The sequence below is a fragment of the Nannospalax galili genome, unplaced genomic scaffold (assembly GCF_000622305.1).
Source record: "Nannospalax galili isolate Female #2095 unplaced genomic scaffold, S.galili_v1.0 scaffold1723, whole genome shotgun sequence".
Classification (NCBI taxonomy): Eukaryota; Metazoa; Chordata; class Mammalia; order Rodentia; family Spalacidae; genus Nannospalax; species Nannospalax galili.
The window spans coordinates 474,836-488,054 of record NW_008349072.1 but is presented as its reverse complement, the minus strand read 5'-3'; the positions used below and the strand labels follow the sequence as shown (position 1 = coordinate 488,054).

At 48.9% G+C, this 13,219-nt stretch overlaps 1 protein-coding gene across 4 annotated transcripts in view; it reads right to left on the bottom strand.

Annotated features, from left to right (window-relative positions):
• The window catches only part of Lrp5 (LDL receptor related protein 5), a 104,698-nt gene that overhangs the window by 20,223 nt on the left and 71,256 nt on the right, over positions 1-13,219 (bottom strand). For all 4 annotated transcript variants that reach the window (XM_029569998.1, XM_008846303.2, XM_029569997.1 and 1 more), the window contains 4 exons: positions 10,672-10,880; positions 9,418-9,608; positions 7,777-7,986; positions 5,946-6,071 (listed from right to left, as the gene is read on the bottom strand). In XM_029569998.1, the coding sequence (XP_029425858.1) occupies positions 5,946-6,071; positions 7,777-7,986; positions 9,418-9,608; positions 10,672-10,880 (736 nt within the window). The remainder of the gene's footprint in view (positions 1-5,945; positions 6,072-7,776; positions 7,987-9,417; positions 9,609-10,671; positions 10,881-13,219) is intronic.

Genomic DNA, 13,219 nt, shown 5'->3' with positions numbered 1-13,219 from the left:
TGGACTGGATAATAGGAGAGCAGAGAAGAGGAAGAAGCACAGTGAGGGATAACTAATGAAGGTATAATGTGGAAACAAAAATTAGACCAAGAATGCAAACAACAATCAAAATGATGGCAACCAATGCACATCTTTCAATAACAACCATAAATATCAATGGACTGAACTCCCCAATCAAAAGACACAGGCTAAGTGAATGGATTAAGAAACAAAATCCATCTCTTTGCTGTCTGCAAGAAACCCATCTCACCTTCAAGGACAGGCACTACCTTAAGGTAAAAGGATGGAAAAGAATATTCCAAGCAAATGGCACTAAGAAACACTCAGGGGTTGCAATTCTAATATCTGACTATCTGACAAAATAGACTTCAAAGTAAAACTAATCAGAAGAGATAAGGAGGGTCACTTCATTCTGATCAAAGGAACAGTTAACCAAGAAGATATTACAATCCTTAACATATATGCACCAAACTCTGGTGCACCCAAATTCATAAAAACACCATCACTGGACTTTAAGACACAGATTAACCCCAACTCAGTCACAGTAGGGGACTTCAATACCCCACTGTCTCCATTAGAGAGGTCAACTGGACAAAGAATAAACAGAGAGACATCTGAATTAAATGATACCATACATCAAATGGACCTAACAGACATCTTTCAGATATTCCACCCAAGCACCAAAGAGTACTACTAACTCAGTACCCCATGGAACTTTTTCAAAAATTGACCACATACTGGGCCACAAAACAAACCTCAACAAATATGAAAAAATTGAAATAATCCCATTCATTCTATCTGACCACAATGCAATAAAGCTCAAAATCAAAGCCCTAGACACTACACAAACTCGTGGTGATTGAACAACATACTCCTAAACAATGAGTAGGTAAATGGAGAAATTAAGAAATAAAAGAATTCCTGGAATTCAACAAGGACAATGCAATACAACACAACCTCTGGGACACATTAAAAGCAATCCTAAGAGGGAAGTTTATAGCTCTAAGTGCCTACATTAATCAGAAATAGCACACATAAACAACCTGACAATACAACTTAAGATCCTGGAAAGGTAAGAACAAACCAACCCCAAACCCATTAGGTGAGAAGAAATAACAAAACTCAAAGCAGAAATTAATGAAATAGAAACAAAGAAAACAATACAAAGAATCAGTGAATCTAAGAGCTGGTTCTTTGAAAAGCTAAACAAGGTAGACGCTTAGCTACTAAATCTGAAAGTCTAAAAGAAATGGATGGATATCTGAATTCATGGGAACCACCAAAGTTAAACCAAGAAGGGATCAACAGTTTAAACAGACCCATAACATATAAGGAAATTGAACAGTAATACAAAGCCTCCCAACTAAAAAAGGCCCAGGCCCAGATGGATTTACAGCAGAATTCTACTAGACATTTAAAGAAGGCCTCCAACCAATACTACTTAAATTATCCTTTAATCCCAGTACTTGTGAGAACTCTGTGAGTTTGAGGCCAGCCTAGTCTACATAGTGAGCTACAGGACAGCTGGGACTACAGGGAGACTCTGTCTCAAAAAGACCAAAAAAAAAAAAAAAAAAAAAAAAAAAAAGATGCTAGATTAAAACAACATCACACCCTTAGGGGCTGGAGAGGTGGTTCGGCAGTTAAGAACACTTGCTGCTCTTGCAGAGGAACTCCAGTTCCAGGGGATCCGATACCGTCTTCTGGCCTTTGTGGGTACCAAGCACACACGTAGTGCACTTACATACATGCAGTCAAAATCCATACACATAAAATAAAAATTAAAAAAAAAATAAATAAAACAACAGCCTCAGCTCAGGATATGTATGGGTCACAGCCAGGCACAGAGCGGCACTCAGTAAATGACCCTGTGCCAGGATCAGGGATGCAGACACAATATGGCTCAAGGGTACTCACACATAAGGCAAAGGAACACTTGGCTTCACGGCCCCCCATTTTCCAGGGCCCCCTCCTCTGGGTGGAAAAGAACTGAACTGAACTGAACTAACATGGGCTGCCGAGGGGAATGCACAGCTTCCCTTTTAACAGTGAAGAAACAGTCCTCAACCTGCCTAAAAAGAAGGGAAGAAATTCGACCTCGACATAGGGACCCATGTGCTGCCCACGGCTTTGGGGTACCTGATGATGCAAGACGAAGTAAGAATCTGAGCAGCAAGGAGCACGCACAAGAAACCAAGAAAGGGCTGGGCGAGGTGGAGGCATGCCTTCGATACCCACCCTTGAGAGGCAGAGGTGGTAGGAGTTCTGTGAGTTCATGGCCAGTCGCCTGAGTTTCATATGTAGCCAGAGCTACATACTGAGACCCTGTCTCATAAAAGGGAAGGAAGGGAGGAAGGGGGGAGGAAATGAGGGAGGGAGGGAGGGAGGGAGGAGAGCCAGCGAGATGGTTCATTAGGTAAAGCCTGATAACCTGATTGGATTCCTCAGACCCATATGGCAGAAGGACAGACCCAATTTCTGAGAGATGTCCTCTAACCTACACACACACACACACACACACACACACACACACACGCGCGCACACACATAATGTAGACCTAAAAGAATGACAAGGAACAAAGAAAGCCCAACTGACCCCATTGGGCTTAGCCAAGGAAGGACACACAAAGTCAGCAGAAGCCCAGGGTTCCTGACATCTGAAAGAAACCAATGTGTGTCTACCCACTGAGCCATCCACACAGGAAAGGCACCGACTGTGGCCACAGAAAAACATGTGGACAGTGGCTCAGACTACACACCTGGGCTCCAGCCCTAAAGCTCTGGACCCACTGTTGTTTCCTTTGACCCCCAGGATGGAGGCAGAGGGTCTGGCCTTGCCAGGGGCTGACAGTTGAAGCTACAGCATGCCTGGAGGTTGAGAGAGGCACACTGCAGGGTCAGGCAGACTAGGACCAAATTAGAACCCAAGCATCTCACAGCAGCTGTGAACCCTGAAGACTTCCTCGGCTTCTCAAGGCCTCCGTCTCCTCCTACTTTCAAACAGAAGCTGCTGCTCTTTGCTCCCAGGAGTCACTGTATAACTGACTGGGCCTATGGAGAAAAAGGGGGCACATGGGGCTAGGATACAGTCACAGAGAGGAAGTGTCAGGGCTGAGCAGCTGAAACTTTGAAGCATTATAGGCTCCGCCTGACCAACTGGCTCTTACCATGTGATGGGGCTCATATCCAAGAGCCTGGGCCAACCTTCATCCTGTGACCTATCCAGAGACGTGTCTACGAGAAGACTGGAAAGTATCTAATGCAGGAAGTGCTCACCTCTCAGGCTGTGAGAAGGGGCCTCACACCGAGTGTGTGGTGGCATACACCTGTAATCCCAGCCTTGGGAAGTACAAAAGGATCAGGAGTTCAAGGTTAACTGTGGCTAACACAGCAAGCTCAAGGTCAGGCTGGGCCATGGGACAATGTCTCAAAAACCAGAAACAGGCTAGAAAGATAGTTCAGTGGTTAAGAGCACTGGCTGTTCTTCCAAAGGACCTGGGTTCAGTTCCTAGCACCCACATAACAGCTAACAACCATCTATAACTCCAGTTCAAGGGGATCCAACACCTGGCCTCCACAGGCACTGCATGTACATGGTGCACTTACATACATGCAGGCAAACACTCATATCACTGGGTTTGAGGTGTGAGGAAGTCCAAGAGAAAACTTCAGAAGGACAAGCCCTGTGTAAGGACCATGCCTTGAGCTCATGGGGCTACCGTCAGTCCCCCAGAGCTGCTGAAAAGAACAGGGCCAACGTCCAGGACGTGCAGGACAGAGGGCAGGGGGAACTCAAAGAGGAAAGGAACAACAGCGCACAGCCAGGCCACGGTGGAGAGGGAGCCCCGGACGGCAAGCTTCACCACCGTGAGGGTTCACGCAACAGCACCTATGTGTCACAAATCAAGAACCGCAGGAATGCTGTTATTTGAAGTGAAATTAGCTTGCTAGGTGGAAGTAGAGGCTCCCAGGGGGCAAGTGTGCAGTCTGAGGTCACTCAGCTGACAAGTCATACAATCCAGGATTTGAACCCAGGTCTGCTCATTCTAGGCCACATTCCACCATCACAACTATGTAGCCTCAGGGCAAAAGGATTATAGAGGGGAAGGAGGAGCAATGTCAAAAGCAGGATGAAATGGTCTGCTTTTAGAGGTGGAAACTTCAACGATCAACAGTAACTGACAGTGCTTAGACCTCAGACAAGATACAACTGATTATGCTATCAACCAACGGGATCTAACTGATGTTTCTAGACTGATCCACCCAACAGCAGAATCCCTAGACCTATAGTCCGTTCCCAGCACCCACATGGTCCCAACAGTCTGTAACTCCAGCTCCGGGGGATGTAACGCCCTCTTCTGGCCTCCATGGGCACTGCATGCATGTGGTGCACATATATACATGCAAGCAAAACACTCATGCATATAAAATAAATAAATCTGCAGGGCATGATGGTGCACATCTTTAATCCCAGCACGTGGGAAGCAGAGGCAGGTGAATCTCTGTGAGTGTGAGGCCAGCCTGGTCTACAGAGTAAGTTCCAAGTCAGCTGAGGCTACAGGGAGACCCTGTCTCAAAAAGACCAAAAATAAATAAATCTTAAAAAAAAAAAATTCGCCAAGACACATCACACAGTGGGCCATAAAGCACGTTTCAATACCTTTAAAAGGACACGAATCTCACAAGGCAAGCTCTTAGACAGTGGTGAAATTAAACTAGAAAGAAGTAACAGAAATAGCTGGCACATTCTTAAGTGCCTAGAGAGTAAACTGAACACTTCTAGATAAGCAGCCTTCTACCACTGAGCCACACACACCTCTACCCTAAACACACTGAGCCAAGGAAGCTGTACCTGGAAAAAAATTTAAAATGTTTCAACTACTGGGGCTGAAGCTTGTCACACAAACACGAGAACCTGAATTCAATTCCTGGCACCCACATATAAAGTCAGGCATGGTGACACACTCATGTAATCCCAGTGTTGGGAACACAGAGACAGAAGGATCCCTGGGGCCTGCTGGCCAGACAGCCTAGCCTGACTGGCAAGCCCCAGTTTCTAGGGAGAGATCCTGTCTTTTTTTTTTTCATATAGCTCTCTACCACTGAAATATACCTCCAGCCCACTTTTTTGGTCTTTTTGAAACACGGTCTCCCTGTACCCCTAGCTGGCCTGAAACTCACTATGTAGACCAGGCTGGCCTTAAACTCACCGAGATCCACCTGCCTCTGCCTCCCAAGTGCTGGGACTACAGGCGTGTCCCACCATACCCAGCCATATTTTATTTATTTATTCATTTTTTATTTTATGTGTATGTGTGTATTGCCTGCATGTAGGTAAGTGTACCCATGTAGTGCAATGCCCACAGAGGAGAGAAGAGGTTGTTGGAGCCCCTGGAACTGGAGTTACGGACAACTGTTAGCTGCCATGTGGGTGCTGGGATTCGAACCCAGGTCTTCTGCAAGAACAACCAGTGTTCTTAACCACTGAGCCATCTCTCCAACCCCAAAAGATCCTGTCTTAAAATACAAGATAGATGGCTCCTTAGAGAAAGACACACAAGATTGATCTCTGGCCCCTACATACATGTGCACACACACACTTGTACACACATGGAAATGTACACACACACACACACACACACACACACACACACACAAAATCTAAAGTATCTGAAAAAGAAAATACAAGTTATTAAAATCTGTGTGATGCAGGAAAATCAGTGCTTAAAGGGAAATTCATAGCACTAAATGCACTTATGTGTGTGTGTGCATGTGTGCATATAAGTATGTGTATAAATTAGAAAGGAAAGGGCTATACATGGAGAGATGACATGCTTTGGAGATTATCTGCCACGGGGACTATAATTTTAAGGCAGTAACTTGAAAGAGAAGAGACTCAGTTCCCCATTCAAAGTCCCAAGAGGAAGCATCAAGATCTCGCTCACCACCACAAGTCAGCAGGTTCTGCAGGAGCACAAGGTGGGCAGGGCATGAGCACCGAGGCGTTCCGTCACCCTTGGCAATGCAGATATGGGAGCAGCCGCCGTTATCCCGGGCACATGGATGGGCTGCTGTAGGGGCAAAGCAAGATGGAGTCAGGAGTCAGGCTCTGCCTCCCTCCTCAAGACCTGTGGTGTGGAGAGGATGCGAGCCAGACCCCTCCAGGAGACCGACGCCGGTCTGGAACCTTTGAGACCCTGAGCTTGAATGACCTGTGCCCAACATCTCAGGTGCTTAGCACAGTGATGGGAAGCTGGGTACAGGAGTGCCCTCTGCACAGGAGAGTAACATTGCTAGACAGAAAGAAAACAAGGCCGGTCTTAGAACCAAACTCCAACTCCATTGAGTGAGCATGGAACTGGACTCTTCTCCTGAGCTCGCCACTAGGAGTCCGGCCTGGTGGACTTGGCTTCTATTCCTGGGAGACCCTGAGCAGAGACCACCTCTAAGCCCTGCTAGGCTGGGACTTGTGATTTACAGAACCAAGACAGCACATGTGTGCTGTTTAAAACACTAGACTTACTGTGGTGGTGTGTGCCTTTAATCCTAGCATTTGAGAGGTAGAGGTGGGCAGGGGAGCTCTCTATGAGATCGAGGCCAGCCTGGTCTACACAGTGAGTTCCAGGGCAGCTGGGGCTACAAGCAGACCCTGTCTCAAAAAAACAACAAAACAATAGGCTTGCTGTGGTGGAGCATGTGTTCAATCCCAGCACTCAGAAGGCAGAGGGAGGCAGATCTCTTTGAGTTCGAGGGCAGCCTGGTCTACACAGTACGTTCCAGGCCAGTCAGAGATACATAGTGAGACCCCCTGTGGTGGTCTGAATGAAAATGTCCTCTATAGGCTACAAGAATTTGAAAATTTTGTCCCTAGTTGGTGGTGCTGTTTTTGGAAGTTTAAGGACTTGTGGCCTTGCTGGAGAAGCATGTCACTGGGGGTGGGCTTTGAGATTCTTAAGCCTTGCCAGATTTCCAGTTCTCGGCTTCCTGTGCCTGCTTGAAGATACTGATCCCTCAGCTTTCTGCTCTGGCCACCTCTGCCATGTCTCCCCTTGCCATTATGGACTCTAACCCTTTAGACCTGTAAGCTCAAATAAACTCTTCCTTTTATAAATTCCCTTGGCCATGATGTTTTATCACAGAAAAGTAACTAATACACCCCCTCCCCCCATCTCAGAAAAAAAGCAACAACAACCTAAAAACCACTAGGCATATAGTCAGCAAGACAGCTCACCTGCTGCCTAGCCTGATGACCTGAGTTCGAACCCTGGGTCCCACATGGTAGGAGAGAACTACAACTTATCCTCTGACCTCCGTTTGCACATGCAGCACAAGTGGGCACATACACAGTAAATAAAAATTTAATTAAAAGTTTAAAACACAGGGGTTGGAGAGATGGCTAAGCAGTTAAGAGCACTGGCTGCTCTTGCAGAGGACCCAGTTTCGGTTCCTAGCACCCACACGGCAGCTAACTACTGTCCACAGTTCCAGGGGATCCGACGCCCTCTTCCAACCTCCTCGGGCATTGCATGACAAGGGTGCACTTATACATATGCAGGCGATACATTCACACACGTAATAAAATTTTTTTTAAAGTTGAGACTGCAGAGGTGTGGACACAGCACTTGCTGGCCTTCAGCACTGAGCCCACCACACCCACGGGGTATATTGCCTTCCACCTACAACCTGTCTACCTCAAGTAGGGCTGGTACAGAAGTCTTTGGAAGTGTCACCTTCCCCCAGGGAACCCTATCCCCTCTGTTGCCCACCCTCACATACAGAACTCCTCCAGGCTGACTTCCTCCACAGCATGGATGCCTGTCAGGTGGGTGACGCGGCCCTGGACACGAGTCCGCTTGTCCCCAGTAGTCTTCTCCACACGCTCAATCATCTGTTGCTGGCGATCTATCCAGTAGAGGTGCCTGCCAAGCACCGTCAAGCCCACCGGCTGCACGATGTTGGAGTCCTCCAGGGTCAGGCGGTTCGCCCCTGTCGGTATGAAAAACTCCCTCTGAGCATGGCTGGCTGGAAAGCTAGGCCCATGTTCAGATCAGGAGAATGGGACTTAAAAGACAGGACCACCAGGGTATTGAGGGATTTCTGCATGCTCCAGGGCTCACAGCTGGAGTGGCCACAGTGGAAGCAGGCTGCCCCCACCAGAGCTACCCTTGGGTTCAGAGCCATAGCCCCTGAGTGTGGACCCTGGTCACTGGTCCCTGCAAACATGATGCTTCCCCTCACACTGTGTGTGTGTGCGTGCGTGTGTGTGTGTGTGTTGTGTACTCTGTGTGTGGAAGATATGTGTGTGTACAAGCATGTGCAGACATACAGAAACCAGAGGTTGGTGCCAGATGTCACTTTCAATCATATCTTCAACTTATGTATTTTTTATATCTCTGTCTCTGTTTCTGTCTGTCTGTCTCTGTGTGCGTGTGTGCGTGTGTGCGTGTAGGTGTGTACATGTTTGGGCCTGCATGTGCCACAGCTTGTGTGTGAAGCTCCAAGGACAATTTGAAGGAACCAGCTCTCTCCTGCTATGTGGATCCCAACTTGTGGATCACACTTCTGTCTTCAGACTCTGCAGCAAGTGCCTTGACCCACTGAGCCATCTTGTTGACTTTCCATGTTTCATTTATTTATTTATTTATTTATTTATTTATTTATTTTTTATTTTTTAAGTCTTTTTGAGACAGGGTCTCCCTGTAGCCCCAGCTGTCCTGGAACTCACTATATAGACTAGGCTGGCCTCGAACTCACAGAGATCCTAAAATTTATTATTTTTATTTTATGTGTATGAGCCTGTGTGTAGGTAAACGCACCCGAGCTGTGCAATGCCCGCAGAGGACAGAAAAGGCTGTCAGATGTCTGGAGTTATGGACAGTTGTTAGCTGCCATGTGGATGCTGGGATTCGAACCCAGGACTTTTGCAAGAGCAGTTAGTGTTCTTAACCACTGAGCAATCTCTCCAGCCCACCCCCCATCTTATTTTTGGAGATGGGGTCTTTTACTGAACTAGAAGTTCACTGAGACTACACTGGTTAGCAAGCCCCAGGGACCCTCCTTTCTCTTCCTCCCCAGTGCTGGGATTTCAGATATGTGCCATGGTGCCTGGCTTTTTATATGGGTGCTGGGGATCAGAACTCAGGTTCTTGCGCTTGAATTATAAGCACTTTGCCAACCCAACCATCTCCCCAGTCACCACAGCTTTCATTCAAAGGAGGATTACTAGGACCCAACCCTCCTCTAAGCAACAACTCCACCTCCTCTCTAGCCTAAGGTCTCACAACCTGGTCCCCACAATCCCCACAGAGCCCCAGCACAATGCCAGGCTCCCAGATGTCCCGACTGGTAATAAGGAAAGCTGCATGTTCATGGGAGGGTTGCACCTGTAAGCTGGGGATGCCCGGGGTGCGAACCTACCTGACAGGTCACAGCTTTCAATACGCTTCAGGTCTGCATCTACCCAGAAGAGCTTGCCCAGAGCATTGTCTACCACAAGGGCCACTGGGCGGATAAGGCCCGTGGTGAAGAGGACCTCGCGTTCAGTGCCGTCTAGGGCAGCGCGCTCGATCTTGGCCGCGTGGTCCTGCATGTTGGTGAAGTACAGGTACCTGTGGGGGTACAGTGGGCAGAAGCAGCCAGTGAAAGGCAGGGACCAGGAGCTCTGCTGCCACCCCATCTCCTCTGCCAGCCCCTCACCCTGCTGCCATCCAGACAGTCGGAGCCTCTCGGAGCTGGTCTTGGAGGCTGAAAGGTCATGCCTCATAAGTAGGGAATAGTGTCCTCCAAATTCATGCCACCCCAGAACTCAGGATGTGAATGTCTTCGGAAATGAGGTCTTTACAAGTGTGACAGGATGGAAATGGGCTCGTTCTGGATGAGAATGGGCCCTAAATTCCATAACAGTCGGAGGAGGAAGAGGAGGGGGGAAGAGGGGGAGAGGAGGCCGCCACAGAGACACGGAGGCCAACATGCAGTCAGAGGAGGAGCTGGGAGTGACAGGACAATTCAAAGAACAACTGTGGCCACCAAAGCTAGAGGACTGTCCCTACTACACTGGGGACATGTGGCTGGCCCTGCCAGAACCTTGATCGAGGCCATCTGGGCTCTGGGACTATGAGAGAGGATAGTCATCTGTCGTTCTACTTGCCTTCAGTCACAGGACACCTATCCATGCCCCTGTCCAAATGCCAAGGAGCCCCCAAGTCCTTGGAGGGCGCTCACTCAGCTCCTCAACAGCTACCACCAGCAACTAAGGCTTCAGCTCAGAAACCTCTGTTGCAGACTGACACCACCATCCTCTTCACAGTCACAGACAAGGACCCAAGTCTCTGAGGAGTTGTGTCACCTGCCAGAGGTCACTGAGGCAGTAGGTGTAGACGTCAGGATTTGAACTCCGGTGTTGCCCAACCTGTGCTGGTTCCAGCCACCCTGGGGTACCAGCTCCACAGGTAAGTCCTTGCCCAGTCTAACTCCTGCCTCACATATCAGCCCCAAAGAATACGCACATCCACCCGCACCTCTGCCTATGCAGTGCTTTGGATCCTGGGAAGATGCAATGCTGGGGACAGTGTCTAGCTCCTAAGAGGGTCACAGGGGCCAGCAGGTGACCACACACCTTAGAGGTGCACACAACCCTCATCCCAGAGCATGCCCACCCAGGAGGCTTCCTACCCTCGTTCAGCATTGACAGCAATGGCCCTTGGCTTGTCACGGTCCCCCCGAAGGACCACACCCATGGCCTCCCCATCCAGACGGTGGACATTGATGGTGTTGGTGGCCTCACAGGTCCAGAACAGTGTCCGGCTGTAGATGTCAATGCTGAGGTCATGTGGCTGTCTGTCTGGGCTCAGGCTTTGGCCGGAAGAGGTCAGAACAGAGGGCTGTGAGACAGAAGGAGACCACGCTTGCACCACACTGTTGCATCCTGTGATCCCCGAGGGACAGTCTCAAAGTCAACATTCCAACTGATTTGGGGGCATTTCCTCTAGCCTTGGCTTTCTTTTTTTGTTTACATTTATTTATTGAGTTATTGACATACCTGGGTAGAGGGAGCCTCAATTGGGGAATTGCTGCCATTAGACTAGCCTATGGCCATGTCCATGGGGTACCTTCTCGATTGTTGAGTGATGTGAGAGGGCCCAGCCCACTGTGGGTGGTGCCACCCCTGGGCAGGTGGGCCTGTGTTGCATAAGAAAGCAGGCTGAGCAGGGGCCAGGGGAGCAAGCCAGTAAGCAGTGTTCCTCCATGGCCTGTGCTCCAGCTCCTGCCTCCAGGTTCCTGCCCTGAGTTCCTACCTTGGGCTCCCTGATGAACTGTGACCTGGGAGATGTAAGCTGAATAAACCCTTTCCTCCCCAAGCTGGTTTTGGTCAGTGTTTTGTCACAGAAATGGAGAATCAAACTAGGACAGTCGGTTCTCTCCTTCTACCATGTGGGTTCTGGGGATTAAAGTCAGGACGTCAGGCTTCGCAGTAAGCGCCTTTACCTGCTGAGCAGCCCTCAGCTTGGCTCAACGACATGCCTACTCCGAGCAGGAAAGCTGGCTCAGTAGTTAAGAGCACTTGCTGCTCTTGCAGAGGACCTAAGTTAGACCCCCAGCACTCACAGCTACCTTTAACACCAGCTCCAGAGGATCCAACACCTCTTCTAAACTCTGAGGGCACCATACTCAAGTGTACATTCCCACACACAGACATACACATACACATACAATTTAAGAAGTAAAAAAAAAATCAGAGTACAAAAAGCTCGGTGTGGTGGTGCACGCCTTTAATCCTTGGGCCTCTACATGCTCATACACTCACACACCCACACACATCAAATGGGGAAAGGAGTGAAAGCAAACACTTATCCTGGCCCCTGGCCCCATGAGGCCTGGATGACACATAGCTCTACTATCCTGTAAATCCTAGTCTTGAGCCACACCCAGTCATAATGCAGTGCTACTTCCCATGATGCTCTGCTACCATTTCACAGAAGCCCACGGGCCACAAGCCCCCTGAGGTCCCGTACCCACAGGCCTTTGCCTGTTCCAGGTCTGCCCGCTCATCACAGTTAGTTAATACCGTGGGTGGTGCCGATGGCACACGTGATTGGCTGGGCCGAGGGGCTCCAGTGCTTCCCAGGCTCCCATCCTGCTGTGTCACTGATGGAGCTGTTGATTGCCAGGCCCTGTTCCTCTTTGTCTCACAAGCCCTGGATTGCTTCTGCTGAGCAGTTTTGCAGAGTGTTGACTTTTAGGAAGTATATTGCATCACGGAATTGATTGTATTACACAAGGGCTGGGAAGGTGGCATAGTCCAAAACATCCTTTGGTGTCACAAGCCTTTAATCCCAGTACTCAGGAGGCAGAGGCAGTGGATCTCTGTGAGATCAAGGTCAGCCTGGTCTACATAGTGAGTTTCAGACCAGCTGGGGCTACAGGGAGAACCTGCCATAAAACAAAACAAAACAAAACAAAACACAACACAACAGCTATTCACGACTTATAAGCCTGAGCTGCTTGGGAGGTAGAGACAAGCCCAGGCAGATCCCTGGCGGGCCTTGCTGGCCAGCAGCCTAAGGTCCCAGTGAGAGACCTTGTCTCAGTGAACAGCTCCTAATGAACACCACCTGAGGCTGATCTCTGGTTCCCACATGCACATACATACACATGCCTGCGCTCACGCGCGCATGCACACACACATCTATATGAACGTGCACATACACATAAAACAATTTAAAAAGAAGCAATTGCTGGAGCTGGAGAGATGGTTCAGCGGGTAAAAGCACTGACTGCTCTTGCAGAGGACCCGGGTTTGATTCCCAGCACCCACATGGCAGCTACGAACCGTCCTTAACTCCAGTTCCAGGGGAATCCGAAGCCCTCTTCTGACCTCCTCGGCATTGCACAACACAGGTGCACTCACATACATGCGGGTGATACACTCATACACATAAAATAATAAATAAAAATATTTTTTAAAAAGAAGCAATTGCATAAATCCTATAATGGTTATGTGTGGTATGATCTGGATTCACCACCCCTGAACCACACAAAACCACCTTGTACAAAGAATCCTGCTGGCTTGTCGTCCCCACCCCACCCCCCGCCCCCAGGACTAGTAAACAACTGGGAAACCCAGTTTCTCTCATAATCACAATTTTGGGTTTCACGTGGAGAGATTCACACCTGCAATTACATAACCAGAGTCCAAATCCTTGTTTACCTCAAGGCCCAT